Source organism: Eleutherodactylus coqui, chromosome 6 (assembly GCF_035609145.1).
Source record: "Eleutherodactylus coqui strain aEleCoq1 chromosome 6, aEleCoq1.hap1, whole genome shotgun sequence".
Taxonomy (NCBI): domain Eukaryota; kingdom Metazoa; phylum Chordata; class Amphibia; order Anura; family Eleutherodactylidae; genus Eleutherodactylus; species Eleutherodactylus coqui.
In genome coordinates this window covers 125,055,297-125,080,877 of record NC_089842.1, presented here as the reverse complement: position 1 = coordinate 125,080,877, position 25,581 = coordinate 125,055,297, and the positions used below count along the sequence as shown (strand labels likewise).

Here is a 25,581-nt window from a genome sequence, read left to right as displayed (position 1 = left end):
ATCATCTTTGCGTGTAAATGGGGCTTACATTTATACCACCTACGAGTTGGCTTAGCTTATGCCAAAAAACTACTTCAAAATTTTGACACGATTTACAGCAAATTTTTGGTGCAATAAAGGCCATCCCCCTTTACTGGACAAGTCAGAAAAACTGCCCAAAAGGGTCTCATAATACATGATAAATGTGGCGCAAGGATGTACGGCAGTTTTCTGGTGTAACTTACATACTATGTACTTGCGGCAGAAAAATGTTGCATTATGAATATTAAATAAGCCCTGTTTTTCTATAGGGGGCTGTGAGGAGGTAATTAGGGGTGAGGGAACAGGATAGGGAGAATGTGCAGAGGCAACTTGTGGCTGGAAGTAGTCTCAGTAGCAGTCTTGGAGAAGAAAACCAAACGTAGATGACATCACCTGTGATCAGTGGAGGTAACTGCACTGTCATCACTATCACTGTGTAGAACTGGTATTTCAGGAGCTTACCACTTTTTTTTTTTTCAAACTCATGTGCAATTGTGCAAAGTTTAAATAGTCAAAAAAGTCTCGCTGGTTCATGCGCCAATATACTCCGTAGCGGAGATCGCGTTAGCGCATGGCTCATTTGTTTTACCCTTATTAAATCCTATATATTCATATATTCTCTAATTCTATTCCCCTGTGACCAGCCAGGTTTAGTGAGGGAAGCCTGATGTCCAATAGTTCAATACATGACTGATAATCCGGCCATTGCCCCTGTGAGGGATGTGCTCATAGCGGCATCTCCTGCACCGGAAGACACATATGGAGTATACGGAGGTGTATAGATACGTATATACTCTATAGGCCCCATCACCCAGTCACACAACCCTCGGTGCTCGGATGGGATTGGCTACTGGCAGCCCCGCCCCTCCTCCCAGCCCCGCCCCGCTGTTGCTGCGGCCTCCCTATCTCCGGCGCCCCCGATGCCTCCGGTGACAGCGCGGCCCCCCGGCTCCGGGTGTCAGGCCCGGCACTAGTGTCCCGCTCCGGCCTCTCCAGCAGACGGGGAGAGCGCAGCCCCGCCAGCACCACGGATCCCTGCGCCAGACGCCTGCAGCTGGACGCCATGTCTACCAAAGCCGAGCAGTGTGAGTGCGCTGTCCGCGGTGCTGCACGGAGGGTCATATGATAAGAGGGGTCAGCTGTCAGACGTGGAGGGAGGGGGCTATAGATTACATATAGGATCAGTGTATAGATGGATGCAGGATTGGGGGGCATGAAGTGTCAATCATTGGGGTGCACTGGCTGTAATGGGGGAGGGGGCATATAGTATGTATGGAGCATGCCAGTAGAGTGCCAGCCTATCTGTAATGGAAGTCTGATCTGGGGTCCGGCTGGCAGCAGGGGATATTCTGTAATGCATGCTCTGTTACCCTCCATATATGGATACATATATCCTACAAGGGATCACTATGTACCTGTGCCTCTCATATTACTATGGCCGTATCATCAACAGGTGAACATGTCAAAGTCATACATGCTGCTCATCATGTCATGTACCATGATGGGAATAAACAGGCAAAAGACAGAACCTCTCATCCATAGTCAGGCGCTTAGGAATAATTTAATGTATCCCTAATCCCCCTGATTCCTACTAATCCCCACTGTCTCCCTTCATCCCTACCAGAAAGATAAACTGTTGTGGGAGGGGGTCGCCTGCGCCCGCTCTACCCTGCCTGATCGTAACATTCACCTGATCAGACATGAGATGAATAGGAGCCATCATGTACCTCTGCACCCCAAATCATTACATAGCTCAGTTCTCTCCGACATCAGCAGTTCCTACCAGAAGTAACTGGACACCTGAGCAAAAGTAGTATCTACTGGATTTCCATATGGTAATACTTAGTGGGGCTCCTTTGGCCCTAATGACAGTGGATACTCTCCATGGCATACTTTCCACTAACATTTCCCTCCATTCATCCTTCTCTTTAAGAAAGTTCTACTTGATATTTGTATAGCGCCAACTTATTCTGCAGCACTTTCAGATAATTTATTTATCTGGCAGCTGGGTACTCATTTTACTGACCATGGAAGGATGGAATGCTAAGTAAACCTTGAGCCAGCTACCTGAACCATTGAGGGATTGAACCTGCAACCTTCAGGTTGTGAGCAAGAGCTTAGGACTGCATACTGCTGCCCTAGAACTCTGCACCACACAATGACCAATAAAAAATGGATACTGTGCATATTTCTGACCCAACGTTCTAGTTCATCCTAAAAATGTTCAGTAGAGTACAGGTCAGGACTCTGTGCAGCCAGTCCATCCATATCCTCAACCCAACGTAAAACAGTGTTGGGTTAGTGACAAGGCACATTGTCTTGTTGGAAGTATGGCTGACCATCCCCAGAGTATTGTCACATTGTCGGCAGCACATTATTGTCTAGAATATCAAGGTACATCTCTGTGTTCATGGTTCTTGTCACTACAGACTGAGACCATACCATGTAAAACATCCCCAGACCATTAGAGAACCTCCGCTCTACTTACCTGTTGGTACAACACACTCAGGTGTAAGGTGTGCCCCCGGATGTCCTCCACACCAGGTACATCCACAAAGATTGACTCTTCCTCTGCTCAACTGTGCAATTATCACACTCCTTGCGCCATTGTAGGCAGCCTGATTCATCTTGTTTGAGAGAACTTGCCAGACGTCTTCCGAATGAACTACTTTGCTCAGGTGTCGATTTACGTTTGGTAGTTGAATGTATCCTGTCCTGATAGTTTGTTACAATGTATCAGTGCAGAAGTCTAGCCTGTTTAGCTAACAAAGACTTGTAACTTTAGAGTGATGCAATTGTTACAAACCCTCAGCTGTGAGAAGTATTAGAACAGGACACGTTTTCAGCCTTTGGATGCAAACAAGAAATTTTTTTTAATTTACTTATAGCAAGCAGAGATCTTGAAAAAGAAAATATTGTATTCACTTTCCCCCAGCCTAAAATAGCTGATACCTGGGAATATTAGATTGCAATCACCAGTCAGTTCCTACCTAGCTTAAAATGACTAATAGGGAGAAATATGAAATGGCTGATAACAGTCAACAATAGACTGTATTCTTCTATCCTATAGTCAGTCTGAAATGGCTGATAACAGATAACAATAAATTGCTCTCTGTAAATGCAGGCATATATGATCGTTACATCAGGGCTGGTCTCATGTTCGTTGCAGTTTAAAAGGGCCTTTAGACTGTAGGTTTAGTTCCCCCTAGTGAATTGATTGGAAGCTTCAAGATACATGAAATGATCTGCAGGAGTACAGAAGGTAAGTGCACCGTGCAGTCCACCTGCAGCGTAAGATGAGGGCCGACTGCTGCTGGGAGCTGTAGTTCTGCACAACAGCCTGAGATCTCTGGTCTGTGGTGATACAGCCGGTTGTTCTGTGGGTTGGAGAATGAGCTGTACATTGATTGTATCAACTAATGTAACATTATAGGGGTATCCAGGGCAGATTTCCTTTGTCCTGTAAGAGCGCATTCACATGTCACTGATTTTCTGCAGATTTTGCGGCACATTTTTGTGCAGATCTGCTGCAGATTTCACCCCCTTAATTTGAATTCAATTGAAAGGGTGATATCTTCTGTAGATCTGCACATAAATCTGAAGCAAATCAGTGATGTATGAATGTACTATAAAGGCATATTTGCTATATGCCTTTATAGGGCACCCAATCGAAGGGCACAACTGCACCAAGTAATTCTCCCCCCTCCAGAAACTTATAGGAGCCTTCACTAATTTTGAAACTTGTTCCTATCCTTCTAGTCTGATGGACAAAGTCCTCCGCCACTTTGGCTTTTCATTTTTCTGTACCTAGGGGTGGATATAACTAGACAGATTGGCTCTTTAGGACTCTGGGAAAGTTGTGTAACAACCCCACGGGAGACATAACGGTGGCCATAGGGGTTGCTACTCAGCTTTCCTAGAATTAGATATACTATATAACTGGTGAGTGAGGAACAGTGATTGTTTATTCAACTGTTACGGGGTACGTCAGTTTTATAGGAAATCTGGTTAATCACATTTCTTTCCCCAAGACCTGAATGTCAAATCCACCTACTTGTGGAGTGATATAGTGGTGTATTTTGTATTGCTCCATTAAGGAGACTAGAAAAGCTGGGTGATGACGCTTGTTGTAGCTGTTATATTCTTGTCACCCAGCTCTCCGAGAAATGACTGAGTAGAAATGATGAAGTTAAAGGTCCGCTCCGGTGATAACACATTTTTCAATGCCTCTCCCCCTCACATGATTACCTGTCACACTCTGGGGGTCTCCTCTGTGTATTCTAGCCATTTTCCTGCTGTGTAGCTCCTTGTCCGATGCTTATCAGGCACCATCTGGAAGTTGAGATTTTTTTCTTTCAGTTTCACATATATCCCATGATGCATCAGCACAGTATTTGCTGAGACTATATAATTTTTGCCTGCTGCGGGGACAGTTTAAATACCTTCTATATAGTCACTTAGATAAGCTACAGACTAAAGGCTTATTCACACGAACGTATTTTACATCAGTATTTTGAGGGCCAAAACCAGGAGTGGAAATATAATGGAAATATTTGCATGTCTTGTGTATTTTGGACCCACTCCTGGTTTTGGCTCTCAAAATACTGATGCGAAATACGTTCGTCTGAATAAGCCCTAAGGGTGCATTCAGACGACCGTATATCGGCTGGGTTTTCATGCCGTATATACGGTTGTCTGAATGCACCCTAAGTCTGTCAGTAGGATGAGCTGTGATCTCCTCTATTATATAGTCAGTAGGATGAGCTGTGATCTCCTCTATTAAACAGTCAGTAGGATGAGCTGTGATCTCCTTTATTATACAGTCAGTAGGATCAGCTGTGATCTCCTTTATTATACAGTCAGTAGGATCATCTGTGATCTTCTCTATTATACAGTTAGTAGGAACAGCTGGACCTCTATTATAACTGTGTGACAGGAGCTGTGTGATCATCATCAGTAACTGACAGGAGTGCCTGTATCTCCCTCTATAGGCCGTTTCTGTGATAGATTCATGTAATAGCATCACACAAACTGATTATCTGACTACAAAATGAATACATAACTCCAAGTAAATCTGAGCTGGTCAGATTGAGATCAGATGACTATATGCAGAAAAGGAGGCCAGGAGATGCAGACAGAAAGAAGTAACTAACCAAAGTAACACTAGTATATATATATATATATATATATATATGTATAGTATTTTTAAAAATCGCCGGAGTGGCCCTTTAACTCGGGGCTTCTTTCTTGTTGTTATGATGCTGAAGTCTCTGGTTTCCCCCATGTTTTTCTGTGCAGTTGCTTCTAAGATCCGATACCTTCATGAGTACCACCACCGGGTCATCCATAACACATACCCAGTGCCAACCGGGACGGACATTGCCAACACCCTGAAATACTTCTCCCAGACATTGTTAAGGTGAGATTTCAGTATTTCTAGTCTGAAGATGAAGAAGAGAATAAAAGTCTATAGGTTCTCACCTGGATTTCTGCCTTGTCAATGCTCCTTTAAGACAATCTTATTAACCATACGTTCTCTGCTGCCGGAGGTTGCATTACACCAAGACTGCCATTATCCAAGACCAAAAGGGCACTTCCCCCCTTAAAAGCTGAACAATCCCCATTAAAGGGGGTGTCCAGGATTAGAAAAATATGGTTGTGTCCTTCTAGAAATAGCGCCACATCTGTCTGTTGGTTGTGCCTGGTATTGCAGTGAATGGGCTCATCTGCAATATCACACACAGCCTGTGGACTAGGGTGGCACTGTTTTTGAAAGAAAGCTGCCATATTTTTCTCATTCTGAAAAACTCCTTTGAATGTTCCTCCTGGTATTTTCTTCTTCTGTTAACTGGTGAAACTTTGAAAAACCGGATAATCATAAATACGGCTGCCATCAGACCTCCTAAATGGGCTCTCATCCAGCTGTCCTTGAGTCCTGAAAGGCAAATCTTCCTACTTATGGATATTGGGAATTTATCACTGTGTAACCAGACAGATTTGTCAGATCATTTCTAGGTAAAGTGACTATTTGTGTCACTGGGAAAGCTGGGTGAGTGCTTAGAGTGACCATATTGGTTGTCACCTAGTTTTTCCAACTTTTCATGCCTTAACGGAAGAGGACGACTCTGACATTTATATGTTCTGGGGTCTCCTGCTTTAGAGGGAAGGTGTACTTTAATGTATATGTGTCCCCTGTATAGGGGTTATATAGTTGCTATCTCGGCAACATGAACAACCCAGGAATCGCATGGTTAATAATATTGCAGATCAATTCCCATTGCTCATACATTCAACCATTAAAGAATGCCAGTGTGTGCAGAGTCGCGTATGGATGGTGTGTGGGTGGTGTGAGCTGACGCCAAACATCAGGAAAGCGATAAAATCACACAGAAGAGAAGCAATTTGTTGCCTAGTAGTCAGATAGAATCTGTCAGGGAATGCGGAAAATTGAAGTTTTAGTACAAATGAAGAGCAACAGTTTGCAGAACATCATTTCAGGCTGATACAATGTAGCAAGACTGCAGCAGAATAGTGAGTACAGCTCTGGAGTATAATACAGGACATAACTCAGGATAAGTAATGTAATGTATGTAGACAGTGACTCCACCAGCAGAATAATGAGTGCAGCTCTGGAGTATAATACAGGCTATAACTCAGGATCATTACAGGATAAGTAATGTCATGTATGTACACAGTGACTCCACCAGCAGAATAGTGAGTGCAGCTCTGGAGTATAATACAGAATGTAACTCAGGATCAGTGCAGGATAAGTAATGTAATGTATGTACACAGTGACTCCACAAGCAGAATAGTGAATGCAGCTCTGGAGCATAATACAGGCTATAACTCAGGATCAGTACAGGATAAGTAATGTAATGTATGTAGACAGTGACTCTACCAGCAGAATAGTGAGTGCAGCTCTGGAGTATAATACACGATGTAACTCTGGATCAGTGCAGGATAAGTAATGTAATGTATGTACACAGTGACTCCACCAGCAGAATAGTGAGTGCAGCTCTGGAAGATACGTAATGTAATGTATGTACACAGTGCCTCCACCAGCAGGATAGTGATTGCAGTTCTGCAGTATAAGGGCATGTTCACACGGCGTGAATTTGTTGTGGATTTTCTGTGTGACAACTTTGCAAAATTTCATCCACACATTGTGGAAAAAATCAGCACAAAACCCATGTGGAAATTGACTTGTGGTGCAGAATTTAAATTTGCGACATGTCAGTTTTAGCTCCAGACACACTATGGAATCCACCTCTTCTAAATGAGGGGGTAAATTACACACTCAAATCTAAGGTAAATACTGCATCAAAGTCCACACCAAATGGTGCAGGTTGTGATGTGTAGCTGTGGATCGGCCATCCCCTGTGAAAATACCCTAGTACAGCATGTAACTGAGGATCTGTACAGGAGAAGTAATGTAGTATATTACACCATGTTGATAAAAGTATTGGGACGCTCACCAGTTCTGTGCTGTCAGGTGCAGGGCTGTGCAAATCTGATGTGTGAGCATTAGGTATAAAGGAGAGTATCACACAGGCATATCCCAGTACAGAAACCGCCAGAATGCCATGAAGTGTAGAGATGTCAGACTTCCAACAGGGTCTGGTGGTGGGATGTCTCCTGAGCACCCAGTCAGTACGGGACATCGCAGCACTTCTGGACCTTCCAAAGTCCACTGTTGGCAATGTTGTTCAGAAATGGAAACCATCTGGTGCGTTCGGTGCAGCCACGTTCAGGGAGCCCACGTAAACTGATAGAACGTGGACAATGAAGCCTTGTATAAGCTGTGAAGGCATCACACACATCGTCTGCCTTCGCTCAGGTCTCACAGGCCACAGGAACATCCATTAGCACCAGAACCATCCGTAGGGAGCGGCATGCGAAGGGTTACCAAGGATGAGCGGCTGCACAGAAGCCCAACAGCCCAGCAGTGAATGTACAGAGGAGTCTGCGATGGGGCTTGGAGTGTCATTCTTGGATTGAAAATGAGTGGAAGAAAGTGTTATTCACAGGACACCATCTTCTGATCGGATGGCCGTACTTGGGTGTGGTTATTGTCTTGAGAGCGTTTTCTATGCAACTTCATCGCCCCAAGAAGGAAATTAGAAGGAGGTTCTGTTATGATGTCGGGTGTTTCTGCTGGGGAGGACTAGGGCTATTGGTTATAGTGAAGTCCACCCTCAACATCAATCTGTACAGAGACATTGTGGACAATGTGGCATCACCTACCCTGTGGCAATACCAAATGACCGAGCACCATGTCTTACAGCACGGTATGTTGAGGCGCAAAACAAGTGCAAACTTCATTGGCCAGCCCAAAGTCCGGATCTGAATCTCAATGAGCATCTCTGGAACGAAATAGAATACCGTATCTGTGTAACCCAACATGCCCATCATCCCTCACATCACTATCTGAAGCTCTCCTTGAGGAACGGGGGCAAATCCCTGCACACAGCTATTGGAATTTGCTAAAAAGCAGCCTAGGACGGTTTCTGCAATCATTGCAGCCAAAGGCGGCCCAACACCATATTGATAAATGTGAATAAAATCACATTTCATCACCTTCTTTGTGTGTTCCAATATTTCTGTTAACATGGTGTATATACAGTGACTCCACCAGCGGAATACTGAGTGCAGCTCTGAAGTATAATACAGGATGTAACTCAGGATCAGTACAGGATAAGTAATGTAATGCAAGTACACAGTGACCCCACCAGCAGAATAGTGAGTGCAGCTCTGGAGTATAATACAGGATGTAACTCAGGATCAGTACAGGATAAGTAATGTAATGTATGTAGACAGTGACTGCACCAGCAAAATAGTGAGTGCAGCTCTGAAGTATAATACAGGATGTAACTCAGGATCAGTACAGAATAAGGCCTGGCTCACATTGTCGGATTGAATTTGCGGAACCCGCGCAGGAGATCCACAAGTCAAGCCGCCCAAGAAGCTGCCTTTTAATGTCTATTTCTGCTCGCAAGCACGGATTCGGCTGTGGGATTCAGCAGCCGAATCCGTGCGTGCCTGTGTGAACCAGGCCTAAGTTAAGTGATATTTGTACACAGTGACTCCACCAACAGAATAATAAATGTTGCTCTATAGTATAATATAGAATATATCTCAGGATGAGTACAGTATATGCAATGTATGTACACAATGACTCCATCAGCAGAATAGTGAGTGCAGCTCTGGAGTATTATACTGGGTGTATTTACCCTTTAGATCTTCCATCACTTATACAATACTCATAGTGAGACTCCAGTAACATAGATTGTAGATTTCCATCATTGTGCTACCAGTAGGAATACCAGGATGGATGGATGGATGGATGGATGGATGGATGGAGAGTGTTGTGTTGTCTGGTCTTCACCCATCTTTCTATATAACATGTTCACAGTGGATTCTTGTGCTGTCATTGGGTTCACATTGGGTTTTTCTGATCTTGAACCATTGTCAGCAGAAGGGTTACAATATTCATACAGCGGGCATTGATTATCAGAAACCTTCTTGATTGCTGATAACTGATTGAGTTTATCTGATTGGCTTGTGTTGAGGCTCAATGTCCACACCACCACTGTACCACGCCATAACCCTGTAGCAGCGCTGGGCTCACAGGGGGACTTAGTTATGAACATTATTTCCAGGTTAAAACTTTTTGGAATGTTGATTAACTTTTTAATTCCTTTTCTCTGATTTTCTTTTTATACCATTATGAGTTCTGTAACGTCTTATACTCCAGTCACATCCAATGCAGCACTAATTCTTGTCTTCCTGTTAAATCTCCAACCGGAGCATCTACCATCCACCCTGAAGAAAGTTATTTAGGGGAGATATATCAGAACTTGTGCCAAGAAAAAGTGGAGAAGTTGGCTACAACAGCCAATCAGAATCCACCTCTACGTTTTCAGAGACCCTCCCTATTGCCTGCACTAGTAATACTAAACCTGTTTACCATGGGTACACCCCCGGAAACTTATACCCTCCTAGTGGTCGCCTAATATCACATCAGTTGTAAAAGTCAGGTCTCTTTTGTTGTGTCTTCTGGAGAATCCCTATAAAAGGGATCCCCGAGTAGTTCTAGAGAACTGAGGTTGGAAAACATTGGTCTATACTGATATCACTCTGCTGCTGTGCATTGTGGAAGATGTAGTGTTTATATTAGAAATGTCATAGTAGTCTAAGGGTAAAACACATGGGGCAAGCGCTAGTACGCACGCTACTATGGAGTGTATTAGCACATGAACCAGGGGTTGCTTTTTTTACTATTCAAACTGCACTAATGTGCGTGAGTCCAATAACCCCCCCCCCAGGAAGATAGGAAAACTATGTGCGAGAAAGATAGGGCAAGTCCGATGTTTTCTCGTGTGAGAATCCCAATAGTGAAAACAAAAGCATTGATATGAATGGTTTTGATTTTCATGGCCGCATAACGGAACAAAAGCACGCCCATGTGTTTAAGCCATAAGGTTGCTTTCACAGCTGCGGCCGGGATTCCGTTTTCCTGCTCCGTTTGGGGAGCAGGAAAGGGGAATCCCCTCTCCGGACGGATCCATCTTATAATGGAACCAAACAGACCCATTTGACTGGAAGAAGAGATGCTGCAAGCAGCGCTTTTTTTCCTATTATTTTGTGCCGAATCTGCGACGGAACCTCCAAACGGAGGGTCCAGCACAGATGTCAACCCGGCCTTATGTAAATTTAAAAAACGAAAGCTACCTTTTCAACTATACAATACAGCAGGCAATCAGCTGTTAGGGGTGTGACAGTAGAATTGTGGGTGCAGCTTTATATGTGACTGGAGTATAAGACATGATCAAAGCATTGCTCAGCATTCTATATAGATTGGACCTGTAAATAGATGTTCATTAGTGATTATTTTTCTGGAGTGGTGTTGATACTGAGCAACCTCACAAGCTGGCAGAGTAGGGGTTAATTTATTAAGCAGCAAATCATCCTGTGTATAGTATATCTCATACAATAAAAGAGTACGAATGGTGCACATAGGCACCCTGCAGCCATAGAGAGGGTTTGGTGCTTGATAAATCTGCCCCACCAGCTGCCTGTCTTGTTATAAAGACTGAAGGATGTTCTATTACAAGATGCATTGTGATAGTCATGACTCTTTAAGGGGAGGTCCATTTGTGCTGACTACTTTTTGCCTGATGCATTGTGCAGCTATTAGTCACAACTCATGAAGTATAGCGCCACCTATGGGCACCATGTTATATTTTAAATCTAGATATAATCTCAAGCGATATGTGTTGCACCATATAATGTCTCAGAAAAGTTGTGCAACTTGCTGCTGCGTGACGGTTTCAGAGCTGCAGCGTGGTTTTGGTGTAGTATAGGCACGTGAAAAGATCGTGTCTAATAGAACCAATGGTTTCCCATGGAAACGTTCAGACGAAGGAATTTTAGTCGCGCAAAAAGCTCGCTCCTAAGGAAGATAGGACATGCGACTGCAAAGCTCACATCTAAGGTCCGTGCTGCTAGAAAAGATAGGACCCGACCTATCTTTGGTGCAAGCTGTGCGGGAGTTTCCATAGACTCCTATAGGAGCTGGATAACACGCATCATGCAGCTCCCGATCGAGTGAATGGGCAATTTCACTGCTAATTTAGGTTGAGACATAATAGCTGGGAATCCCCTGTTCACGATATTTTCTCCTGAGCTTTATGCTAATTTTTTTTTCTCAATGCTATTAGAGCATGAAAAGCACGCTTGTGTAAACGAGCCCTTACACTGATGTGTATGGTGGAAAAGTGTCATGCAACTTGCAACCAAAATCCAACCAATTTGGATTTTCTGCTATTGTCATGTCACAGTCATGTTAGGTCGTAGGTTGCAATGCAACACCATTGACAAGTCACTAGATATGACGTGTCATGAGACACGTTGTATTGTACAACACATATTGTCATGTGCCTTATGGGCACGTTGGTCATATATATTGGAGAATTTTCCTGCCATATATATATATATAGCACATAGAGCTCAAAGTGCCTTAGGCTAGGTGCACACTAGCTATTACTGCAAGTTGCACGAAGAGACTTGGGTGCAACTTGTATGGGACGGCACATGGGCACAGCTTATTCACTTCCATGAATAGGACATGAGTTTTTTCATGCGGACCTTCAGGTAGTGTGAAAAACATCCATGTTTATAGCCTAATGGGCTACAATGGAGCTATGTATTGTCTGTGGAATTACACAGCATATGATCTGAAAATACACTAATGTGCGCCAAACCTTAGTCAGGAAATTGCCCATAATTATTCAATATTAGAAATCCTACATCAGAGCCAATCTGGTATGGCCAACCTCATTTTGGAGGGCATGGCAAACATTTCCTAAGTATCGCCATTGGTTAAAGTGGCTATTATGTAAACAGGGTGGTTTCTTATCTGCGACAGGGGTTCCGCTTTTCTGGTCCGTTCTGGGATCCCTGCGGCCGAACGGCTCTGTCTCTGGATGGAACCGAACAGCGCCGGGCTGACGCCATTGACTATAGTGGAGTCCGCTGGCTTACCACCCAGCAGCCCAGGCTTTCGACAGAAGAAAGAAGTGCTGCATGCAGAGCTTTTTCTTCCGGTATTTTTAGCCGTATCTGCAATGAAACCTGTGGCCAAAGGTTCCAACGCAGATGTGAAGCTGGCTTAAGACATGAAATATCCCAAAACCAGGAAAGGCACATACTCCTAAGAGCATGAATATTATATGGAGATTATATTTAGATGTAAACTGTTTTATGGCGTTCAGGGGTCGGCCAAGACATTAAAGGGTCAATGTCCAGCCTTATGTAAATAAAATGTAAACATTGTATAATATAAAGTTCTGCATTTCAAGATTTCTGTGCTTGTTGTCAGTGAATTGATACTTTTTGTTTTACTATTGAAGATGAAACCTGTCCTGCCCCAGCCCTACTCACAGAGATGCAGTTTCTTACAATGTATCCAGTCCAGACTGTCGTCTGTAATCCAGGCTGATACAATGTATCAGTGTAGAAAGAATGGAACTATCACAACAGCAGACAACTTTGTGCTTCTGCTATGTTCCTCTCGCAGTGGGTGGTCCAGACCCTCGCTTCCCAACCTAAGGCGTTCTAGCTGCTGTGGAACTGAGGGCAAAAACACACGGGCGCATGTGCTAATACGCACGCCTCCACGAAGTGTATTAGTGCATAAACCGTTTTTTTGGTTTTTTTGGACCATTCGAACTCCACGCTATTGAAAAAAAAGCGGGAAGCTGGGTCCTGCTCTATTTTTCTCGCATGTAGTATTAACGCACGAGAATTCCGATTGTAAAAACAAAACCATTGAAATCAATAGTTTTGCTTCATTCCATTTTGTGGCCGTGAAAATCACGTCTGCAAAACAGAACAAAAACACACAAATGTGTTTAAGGGCCCTTTCCCACGAGTGTATATCAGCCCAAAATGTGGCCTTGGAACTAGCTGGAATACGTCCTGGGTCCTGGAACTAGCCGGAATACGTCCTGGGTCCTGGAACTAGCCGGAATACGTCGGCCGCTGCATGGGCTCCTATGGGAGCCAATGACAGCGGCCGGTAAGCATATATCTATAGTCCACAACACTTCTGCTCGATTCACAACCTGATTGGTTGTTTGGGTTGGCTGATTCACAATGATTGGTTGTTTGGGGTGGCTGATTCACAATGATTGGTTGTTTGGGGTGGCTGATTCACAGTGATTGTTTGTTTGGGGTGGCTGATTTACAGTGATTGGTTGGTTGGGGTGGCTGATTCACAGTGATTGTTTGTTTGGGGTGGCTGATTCACAGTGATTGGTTGGTTGGGTTGAATCAAGCAGAAGTGTTGTTGAAATATAAATATATGCGGCCAGTGAAGGGAGGGAGTTTAGCAATGCGACTGCTAAACCCCCTCCCTCTTTTTTCCTCCCCCCTGGCTGATTCCCACCCCCTCCCCTCCCCTTGTCCACAGCCAGCAAAAGGAGGAGGTGGGACGGGGTGGGCTTGGCCCCGCCCCCTCCTATTGCAATCAGTCAATGGAGAGGTGGGGAAGGGATAGGGGGGGGGGGGAAGGCTCAACGGCATGGAAGCCTCGGCGTTAGAGATGAGCGAACGTACTCGGTAAGGGCGATTTCGCAATCGAGCACCGCGATTTTCGAGTACTTCACTACTTGGGTGAAAAGTACTCGGGTGCGCTGTGGGGCGGGGGGTTACAGAGGGGAGTGGGGGGGGGGAACAGGGGGAGCTCTCTCTCTCTCCCTCTCCCCCCCACTCCCCGCTGCAACCCCCCGCTCACACACAGCGCACCTGAGTACTTTTCACCTGAGTAGTGAAGTACTCGAAAATCGCGGTGCTCGATTGCGAAATCGCCCTTACCGAGTACGTTCGCTCATCTCTACTCGGCGTATATGTTTGTTTTTTTTTACAGCTCACATCGTAGTGTATATCGGCCGGCCGATATGCGCGTGTGGGAATAAAGCCTAAGCCCCGAAGTTGCATAAACCAAGGGTTGGAAACTTTTGATCTGGACTGATACATTGTAACAAGCTCAGCAGTTGTAAGGTCGTGCAATGCGCAGTGAATAGAACCTATTGATTTCAATGGATTCAATCACATAAGTGTATTTTGCATGCGCATTTCGTTCCCGCAAAAAAAGCAGCATGCTCTATTTTCCTGCGCATTCGCAAACAAAAATAGTACATATTAACTTAACTGTCCATTTCAATGAATGGGAACATGGTTTGTGCATGCAAAAAGTACAGTTAAGCATACACATACGTGCACAAGCGTGCAACGCCCACTGCACAAATATGCGGCGTAAATGTGTGTAAATGTGCTTACACCTGTGTAAATCTGGCCTCAGGTCAATGCCACAGGAACGTAAGTGCATTTACGCACGCATTTACTCTGCATATTTATGCAATGGGTGTTGTATATGTGTGTTTTTTACTGCACCTTTTCATGTGCAAATTGCGCACACTCGGAGGGCTCTTTCACACGAGCACATATCGGACGCCGTTTTCACGGCCGGCCGATATACGCTACGATGTGAGGTGTAAAAAACTCGTGAACTGGCGCACAAATCTAACGTTTGTTCAATTGTTCAGATGGCATGGGCCCCGGCACATATACACCGAGGCCGCCATGCCATTGCCCCTTCCCTTCTCCTAGCCGGCTCACCACCTTTCTCCTCCCCTCCAGGTAATTGCAATGGAAGTGGGCGTAGCTAAGTGCCACCCCGCCTCCTCCCATTGCTGGCTGCGGACAAGGAGCTGGGGAGGGTGCAGGAGCCTAGAGGAGGGGAGGAGAGAAATGGGAGGAAGTTTAGCAGTCACACTGCTAAACTCCCTCCAACCTCCCTTCTCCGGCCGCTGTCATTGGCTCCCATAGGAGGAATGCATCATGGAATGCATGGAATCCAATGCATCAGATCACAGCATATATTGGCCGGCCGTGAAAACAGTGACCCGATATACGCTCCTGGGAAAGAGCCCTAAAAAACAAACAACCATGTTCCCATTAATTGAAATTAATGTAATTAGTCCAATGTATTCTCTTTCTCTGTGCAAATGCCCAGGAAATAGAGCATGCTGCGTATTTTGTTGTGGAAACGAAATGTTCACGCAAGATATGCTTATGTGAATGAACCCAATGAAATCATAGCGTTATATTCGCTGCATATTGTGCACGCACATTTTTTGTCCATAATACGCTGTGCGGATATATACTGGTGTGAATCCGGTCTAAGAGTAGCACTAAGTCACGACAGGTTTGCAGCCTCTATTTCCAAACACAGTCAGCAAACAGAGATCTTACAATGATGAAGAATTAAAACACAGAGCCTATTGGAAGGTTCTGGAACTGTCATTATGCAGTAAATAAGACTGGACAACACCTTTGAAGGACTAGGATTGTGTAGGTAACTGCACAAGAACAAGGATGCTATTACATGAGCACTAACGGCTGCTGGTAACGCTCCTCATCTATTGATCGATTACCGATAATTGCCAAGCTGAAGTTGTAGATGTAGCAATTAATGGCAAACATGAGCATCAGTGGTGGCAACTAGTACTTATGTATTAGTATCCTAAGGCCAAATTCCGATAAGTTTACTACAGGCGCATTTTTACGCCCGTAGTATGGTCAAGGGTCCCTGCCTACTAACCTGAAGTCACAGCATCCAATCTATGGTATGATGCTGTAAGTTTGGATCAGTAGACCCAAGGTCGGTCAGGACACTCATCCATAATGCAGGTGCATAAATGAGCCTGTAGTACGCTTCTCTGAAACTGGCCTAATAATCGGGGTGATTAACCTGATACAGTATGCAGTGCTGTGGACTTCCCCTTTAATAGCAATTACTTATCTTACCCGATATGCCAAATAAAGTATTGCACATGTGAATATCTCTAAAACCCTTCTGAATTAGGTCAGTTATTATGATTATAAATGTGCTCAGTTATAAAGTCCAGCAGATATTATAATGATGTGTTCATATTGATCTATTGGAGTGGGAATGAAATGACTGTATATTTTGATGATGAAAGGTAAATGAAATAGCAGATGCCTATTAAAGCTCCTATAGTGTGTCCTGTGCGGAGCCTACAGACCTCCCTGGAGAAAAGCTTCTCTTCCTGTGCTCCAATGACAACACTGTCTGTCTCTATGTCTCATGTATTCAGTCTTACCATAAGGACTCTGGGCCTTATAGCAACCAATCACAGCTCTTCTTTCATCATCTTGTGACACAAAAATTAATAAATAAAAGCTGAATTCTGATTGGTTGTTATGAAATCCATTCACTATGTAGCAACACTGTTCTGCATCTGTAGGCGAGAAGTGTAGTCAAGGGTGCACTGATAATGACGCTATTCTCCCAGGAAGCCTGTAAGTTCAACGCATGATAGAGGCACAGGAAAAATAAATTTAAGTAATCTTTTCAGATTTGTAAAAGGACTCAAGGGGCTTTAATATAGATCTGGTAGTTCTACTTTAAAACAGGTTTTTGTGCATATTTTTGATACATTTTACAAAGGATGCTGGGTATGACATTGAAATGCAAGTGCCTTTAAAAGGATGGTAATGCTCTATACAACCTCAGATGGGCCTTAGGGCTACTTTTTTGAAAATCTTTTTGATGTTTTAAAGCGTATGCTCACACAGTTTTACATGATATATATTTAGGAATAGTCTCCATAAACAACAGGGTCATTTGTAGATACATGAATGATTCTGAGCTACACCATGTATTATACTCCAGAGCTGCACTCACTATTCTGGTGATAGAGAAACTGTTGGGTATATCTAGATTTGAATGAGCCCCAGGGTACGTTGTGGACCTGCACCCATACATACATATAGGGTGTCCCACTTTGTGACAAGGTAAAGATTGAGGTAGGCTTCACTGCACTACTGATGTGTAATGTTAAGAAACTGTACATATGGAAAACGGGATGCAAGCTCATGTAAGCCCTTCCCACTGCAGCCTTTTTCATTTTCTTGTCTTTATTTTTTCCTTTCCACTGTCAAAAAAAATCATATCTCTTTTTTTCTAATAACATAGCTTTATTTTACTCATTTTCCCTCAATTTAAGTCCCCATAAGGGTCTTGAACTTGTCATCAGCTGATCCCTTATACAGTATAATGCAATACTATAGTATTGCATTATATTGTATTCTGACGGGCATTCTATTAAGACATGCCACTGGCTCGTCTTAATAGGTGCTCACTCATAACAGCTCTTGGAGCTTCGAGAAGGCCACAAGCTGCCTTGACTCCCATGTGGCACCTTGCAATCTCATTGCAGGGGATCTGTTTGGAATATCCAAATGCCAATTGGAACATTTAAAGGGTTAAAAGCTGCAATTGATATTATCTCTGAACTTGGCTGTTTTGGGGTGGGTGTTGGTTGTCCAATACAGCCGACACCCACCATGTATAGAATAAGCTTGGCTCCCAAGCCTGCTCCATACACAGACACTTGACATGCACCATACATGTACAGTGCGTGTCGGGAAGGAGTAATTGCATAATTTAAATGCAGGAAAAACAAAAAGTTTACATCAAAAAGTTCTCAACATGTCCACCTTCTGCTGTAGTGCAAAGCCATGTATGAAGGGTGCATTGGTACTCAGCAGCAACTCGTCCAGAGCCAATTGTTTAACTGCGACCATTATTTTTTGGCGCAGGGTTAAGATGTCGTGAAACTATCTCCATCAGCTTCCTCCGAATGTAAAAGTCAAGTGGCATGTGATCTGGTGAATGAGCGGTACACATAGTTTCGCCCCCGTGCTGTGCGGGGGAGGAAACAAGCCCATCATACAGCAGAGAAAATAGTGCTTTAAAGTACTTGAATTTGACAGCTTAATGGCATCAGCAATGCAGTAAGGCTTACCGCACTAATTGCCCTGTCACAACATTAACTGGGACATGATTGGCGCTTCCCTGTGTAGAAATTAGACACGTGACTCCGGAGTGCAGCATAAAATCAAGTGAGCAAGTTTTCCGATTATCAGTTTCTGTGTGAATCCATATTACAATAGGAAAATTGAGCAATCTGAATAATTTCATATAAAGCCTGATCATTGGCGCTACACTAGCCGGGGCCAGTTTTTCAAACAGTGCCAGCCTTGTAAGACAGAGTTGAGTGTATACAGAGAGTGGGGTGATCAAGGAAAAACATCTGGTGAAAGGGCATCCCATGGATGTAAACAGCTGGTTTATGAAATGAGTCAGTGGAGGATGTCAAGAATTGGTTTGATGATCAAGCAAATTGCAGCCGAATACAACACAGATACTCCAACTAAGGTATCCGAACACACTACTTGTCGTGGTTGGGCTATAACAACAGATGACCAGTTTGAATGCTCCACAGTAATAGTATCCCCATTTGTGCCCCACAATGTAGTAGTTACCCCAACCTCAAACAGTAATAATGCCCCCTCTAGGTTCCACACAGTAACAGTGTCCTTTGTGCCACCACACATGGACCCAGTTGAGAGCTGGCAACCACCGCATTTCCCAGGAAATAAGACACTGTCTTTTATTATTTTTTGCCCCCAAAAAGGGCACAGTGTCTTATTTTCAGGGGGGTGGGGGTGGGGGTTATACTTACCTGGTCTGCGGCATCCGGATGGTCTGTGGCGTCCCAATGGTCTCCAGCGGCGCTGCGGCAAGTGTCCTCCCCGTCTGCCTGCTCAACTTCTTTCTGGCGACGGGGCTTTGAATACCCCGCCTCCAGCGAAGCGAGCGCTATGATAGGCAGATGGCGCTGAGATTAGCCAATCACAGGGCTCGCTCTGTTGGAGGCGGGGTATTCAAAGCCTCGTCACCAGCAGAAGCTGAGCAGGCAGACGGGGAGTACTCAGCCGTTTGCCCCAGCACCGCCAGAGACCTTCGGGATGCCGTGGACCATCCGGACGCCGCGGACCAGGGGTGTATTCTTTTTTATTTTTTTGGGGGGGGGGCACCTGAGCTAGGTCCTATTTTCGGGGAGGGGGGGGAGTTATATTTTAAGCCTCCCTGAAAACCCAATAGGTCTTACTATTGGGGTAGGACCTATTTTCAGGGAAACATGGTATGGTCACACCCCTGCAACTGCATTAGTTATGCTTTTCAATGACCTAAGATAAGAAAACTTGTTGCAGAAAGCTAACACACTCACGTTAAACTTTGATACATCTGTACACACATTACATAACTTGTCTTGTACTGATCCTGAGTTAAATTCTGCATTAAACCCCAGAGCTGTACTCACTATTCTGCTGGTGTTTTCACTGTGTACATTAATTACATTACTTATCCCACAAGAGCTCTGGAGCATAATACAGGATTTAACTTAGGATCAGTACAGGCTAAGTAATGTAATGTATGTACACAGTGACTCCACCAGCAGAATAGTGAGTGCAGCTCTGGAGTATAATACAGGATATAACTCAGGAGCAGTACAGGATAAGTAATGTAATGTATGTACACAGTGACTCCACCAGCAGAATAGTGAGTGCTGCTCTGAAGCATAATACAGGATTTAACCTAGGATCAGTACAGGCTAAGTTATGTAATGTATGTTCACAGTGACTCCACCAGCAGAATAATGAGTTCAGCTCTGAAGCATAATACAGGATTTAACCTAGGATCAGTACAGGCTAAGTAATGTAATGTATATACACAGTGACTCCATCAGCAGAATAATGAGTGCAGCTCTGGAGTATAATACAGGATGTAACTCAGGATCAGTACAGGATAAGTAATGTAATGTATGTATGCAGTGACTCCACCAGCAGAATAGTGAGTGCAGCTCTGGCGTATAATACAGGATGTAACTCAGGATCAGTACAGGATAAGTAATGTAATGTATGTACACAGTGACTCCACCAGCAGAATAGTGAGTATAGCTGTGGAGTATAATACAGGACATAACTCAGGATCAGTACAGGCTAAGTAATGTAATGTATATACACAGTGACTCCACCAGCAGAATAATTAGTGCAGCTCTGGAGTATAATACAGGATGTAACTCAGGATCAGTACAGGATAAGTAATGGTATGTATGTACACAGTGACTCCACCAGCAGAATAATGAGTGCAGCTCTGGAGTATAATACAGGATGTAACTCAGGATCAGTACAGGATCAGCAATGTAATGTATGTACACAGTGACTCCACCAGCAGAATAATGAGTGCAGCTCTGGAGTATAATACAGGATGTAACTCAGGATCAGTACAGGATCAGCAATGTAATGTATGTACACAGTGACTCCACCAGCAGAATAATGAGTGCAGCTCTGGAGTATAATACAGGATGTAACTCAGGATCAGTCCAGGATAAGTAATGTAATGTATGTACACAGTGACTTTAACGTCAAGGTTGGATTTCAGAAAGCCAGATTTTAATCGACTCAGAAAGAGGGTAGGAAGGATCTAATGGCTGGATGTTCTTGAGGACAGAAATATCCAAGAACGATGGGAAATATTGCAAAGTGAGATTCTCAAAGCATAATTATTAACAAAAGAAGTAAAAATGGGAAGCATTTAAAGAGAACAGGATGGACGAACACAGACTTTAAACACATGCTAAAAAGGAAGAAGAATATGTTTATCAAATGGTAAAAGGAAAGAATATCTAAAGAAGAATCTAATGCGGTCTGCAGAAACTGTAGGGCAAGTGTCAGAAAAGCTAATAATTCAGGCTTGCAAGAGAGGTCAAAAGCAATAAAGATGATTTTGGGGATATGTCAAAAGCAAAAGAAAAGGTAAAAATGCTGTAGGACGTTTACAGGATGAAAATAGTGAATTGGTTAAGAATGACATTGAAAAGGCCAAACATTTAAATTCCTATTTTGTATCTGTTTTATCTAAGAGTAATGTAACATTCTCTGTGCCATTGAAGGAATAAAAAAAATGCAGGCTCTCTATAAGCAGAAAGATGGTGAGGGAACACTTAGCTAACGTAAATGAATTCAAGTCTCAAGGTCCAGATTAATTACTTCTTAGGATACTAAAGGAAAATCACAGAGGTGAGAAAAACAACAAAGACATTATTCACTGAAAAAGCCAAAAATGCAATACCTGAGTCAGCAATGCAGACACGGTCGCCATAGGCACGATCACCATAAGGCAGGCACAATCGCCACCGGCACAATCGCCGTAGGGCAGGCGCAACCGCCATAAGGTCTAAGGATATGCAGTCAGCCAGACAATGATGTGGAGGAGCAACTTGTTCATTGCAGGCTAATATGCAGTCACCCACTCAACGCAGCCCAGATTGGGGAGGAGCGACTGCATATAATCATAGCCTGCACATGTGAACGATACCAAAGATGCCAGCCACAGATGGATGGTGACCCACCATACAGGATATCAACCCTCACTGATATGACAGCGGGTTGCCCTGTATCTCTAAAGTGGGCCACACTGGCTGACATCTTGGGCTCCCCCAACAACTAGCAAACTACATACAAAAATACTAATGCATACTAATAAAATGCGGGTGTTGGTACTGCATTTTGGCCAAAATGCATAGGCTGACGGGCTGTGTTGAGGCCACGCCATGTCCGTCAGTACCTACGCTAACTCACTATAAATTACATAAAATCACAGAGGTGAGGAAAACAACAAAAACATTATTCACTGAAAAAGCCAAAAATGCAATACCTGAGTCTGCAATGCAGACACGGTCACCATAGGCACGATCTCAATAAGGCAGGCACAATCACCATCGGCACAATCGCCGTAGGGCATGCGCAACCGCCATAAGCCCTAAACATATGCAGTCAGCCAAACAATGATGTGGAGGAGCAACTTGTAGAATACTAAAGGAAGCAGCGGAGGTAATTGCTGAACCACTCACCATATTCTTTGAAAATTCCTGGAGAACAGGAGAAGTCCCAGAAGATTGGAAAAGGGCAAATGTTGTCTCCATCTTCAAAAAAAGGGAAGAAGGTGGATCCAGGAAACTACAGGCCTGTGAGCCTGACTTCTATACCGGGAAAGATCTTTGAACAAATTATTAAACAGCATGTATGCAAGTACTTGGATGAGAACAGAGTAATTAACCAGAGACAGCATGCATTTGTAACAAACAAGTCATGCCAGACGAATCTAGTTTTCATATACGACGGAACGACCAACTGTGTTGATCAGGGAAATATAGGAGATATAGTATATCTTGTCTTCAGTAAAGCATTTGACAAAGTATCTCATGACCAAGTATGAGATTGACAAAGCAACTGTTAGGTGGATTCACAACTGGCTGAATGATTGTTCTCAAAGAATGATGATAAATGGCTGCAGATCCAAGTGAAAGAATGTATCAAGTGGGGTACCAAAAGGTGTCCTAGGGCCAGTGTTTTTCAACATTTTTATAAATGATCTGGAGGAGGAAATTGAGGGGAAACGATCAAGTTTGCCGACGACACAAAAGTAGGAGAAGAGAGAGAGTAGATTCAAAGAGATCAGGAGAAACTTGAACAGTCGGCGGCAACTAACAGAATGGTATTTAACAAGGACAAATGCAAAGACCTACATCTGGGCAAGAAAAATGAAAAAGAACATACAGAATGGGAGTAATTGGGCTAAGCAGCAATACATGGGAAAAAGACTTGGGTATACTAATAAATCACAGACTGAACATGAGTCAACAGTGTGATGCAGCAGCAAAAAAGGCAAGCACAATTCTGGGATGTACTAAGAGAAGCATAGAGTCTAGATCATGTGAGGTCATTATCCCCCTCTACTCTTCCTTAGGCAGACCTCATCTGGAATACTGTGTTCAGTTCTGGGCACCTCAATTTAAAAAATACATAGACAAACTGAAGCAAGTTCAGAGAAGAGTTACCAGGATGACAAGTGGTTTGCAAATTATGTCCTATGAGGAATGGTTAACAGATCTGGGAACGTTTAGCTTGTAAAAAAGAAGGCTGAAATGAGATTTAATAGCTGTCTACAAATTACTGAAGGGCTGTCACAGTGCAGAGGGATCAGCCCTATGCTCTTCAAACAGAGGCTGGGCAGACATATGTCTGTGATGATTTAGTAAATCCTGCATTGAGCAGGAGACCCAATGACCCTGGAGGTCCCTTCCAACTCTAACCTTCTATGATTCCACTAGCAAAATAGTCAGTGCAGCCCTGGAGTATAATATAAAATACATCTGCCGAACATTCGGCAGAAAAATAAAAGACGGGCACATTCAAGGCACATTTAGACAGGACAAATGTCGGGCAAACAATGCCCGACACTAGTCCCCGCATGCACTCGCTCCTGTGCTATTGCCCAGGAGCTAGTATCACTGGCTCACTTACAGAGCGGCCAGCATGGGGGTGGGGAGGCTGCAGGAGATTTCTCTCCTCTCTTTCCCCCGCCCCTCTTCAACGATAATCGTTCAGTGTAAATAGCAGCCATTCAGTACTGAACGGCCGCTATGTTAAGTAAATGGAGAGGGGGCAAATCTCCAGTTGCCCCTCTGCGAGCCAGCGATACTAGCGTCCGTGCGACAGCACGAGAGTATGTGCGGGGATGAGTGTCGGGCATTGTTTGCCTGACATTCATCCCATCTAAATGGGCCTTTACACGCAATGATAATTGCTCAAAAGATGGCTTTTGAGCAAATTTTGAGCAATAATCCTTGTGTATAAATGAGCCATTAAATTACTGTGGAGAAAGTTATCTGATGAATAAGCTATTGTTCTCTTATCTTAACACAACAAAACCCATTGTAAAGTAATTCAAAGTGTAAACAAACTGCGCTGATAGCAGGGCACACCCAAGATGTCGCATCAAGTTAAGGCCCTTTTACACACAAAGATGATCGCTTTTGAGCAATCATTTTGCAAAAACTACTGATAGATACTATTGCCAATTAATAGCTTATTAATGCGTGTGAGCAGCCGGGAGCTATATTCAGAGAACAGTGGGTGGTCTGTTCTCTGAATACATTCCCTTTGTTCTGCCGCGGGGCTTACAGCTGAGACAATGTTATCAGCACTCCCCAGGGAGAACACAGTATGAAGTCCCTGCTATCAGCTGTCCTGCCGAACAATGGATTTTATGTCGAACATAAAATCATAGTTCAACAGAAAAGTGAAAGATGGGCACATTTACACGCAACGATTGTCGCTCAAAATATGGCTTTCAAATACAAGGTGGAAGAAGGGACTTATTTGTATAACACCAACTTATTCTGCAGCGATTTCAGGTAATTTTTATTACCCACCCAGCAAGCTGGGTACTCATCCTCGGGAGGATGAAAGGCTGAGACAACCTGGAGCCGGCTACCTGAACCATGCAGGATTTAACCCGCAACTGTCAGGTCGTGAGTTAGAGTTTAGGACTGCATTCTACTGCCTTAACACTATGCGCCACAGGTTGTAATTCAGGGTCAGTACAGGATAACTAATGTAATGTGTATACACAGTGACTCCACCAGCAGAATAGCGAGTGCAGCTTTGGAGTATAATACATGATGTAACTCAGGATCAGTACAGGATATGTAATGTAATGTATATACATAGTGACTCCACCAGCAGAATAGTGAGTGCAGCTCTGGAGTATAATACAGGATGTAACTCAGGATCAGTACAGGATAAATAATGTAATGTATGAACACAGTGACTCCGCCAGCAGAATAGTGAGTGCAGCTCTGGAGTATAATACAGGACGTAACTCAGGATCAGTATAGGATATATAATGTAAAGTATGTACACAGTGACTCCACCAGCAGAATAGTGAGTGCAGCTCTGGAGTATAATACAGAATGTAACTCAGGATCAGTACAGGATAAATAATGTAATGGATGTACACAGTGACTCCACCAGCAGAATAGTGAGTGCAGCTCTGCAGTATAATACAGGATGTAACTCAGGATCAGTACAGGATAAATAATGTAATGTATGTACACACTGACTCCACCAGCAGAATAGTGAGTGCAGCTCTGGACTATAATACAGGATGTAACTCAGGATCAGTACAGAATAAATAATGTAATGTATGTACACAGTGACTCCACCAGCAGAATAGTGAGTGCAGCTCTGGAGTATAATACAGAATGTAACTCAGGATCC

The 25,581-nt window shown here is 43.7% G+C and overlaps 1 protein-coding gene across 1 annotated transcript in view; it reads left to right on the top strand.

Moving 5' to 3' along the window:
* Positions 1 to 1,054: 1,054 nt before the first annotated feature.
* The window catches only part of UNC79 (unc-79 homolog, NALCN channel complex subunit), a 154,050-nt gene continuing 129,523 nt past the window's right edge, over positions 1,055 to 25,581 (top strand). The window contains exons 1-2 of the mRNA XM_066607519.1: positions 1,055 to 1,106; positions 5,320 to 5,440. Coding sequence (XP_066463616.1) covers positions 1,085 to 1,106; positions 5,320 to 5,440 — 143 coding nt within the window. The 5' untranslated portion in view covers positions 1,055 to 1,084. The remainder of the gene's footprint in view (positions 1,107 to 5,319; positions 5,441 to 25,581) is intronic.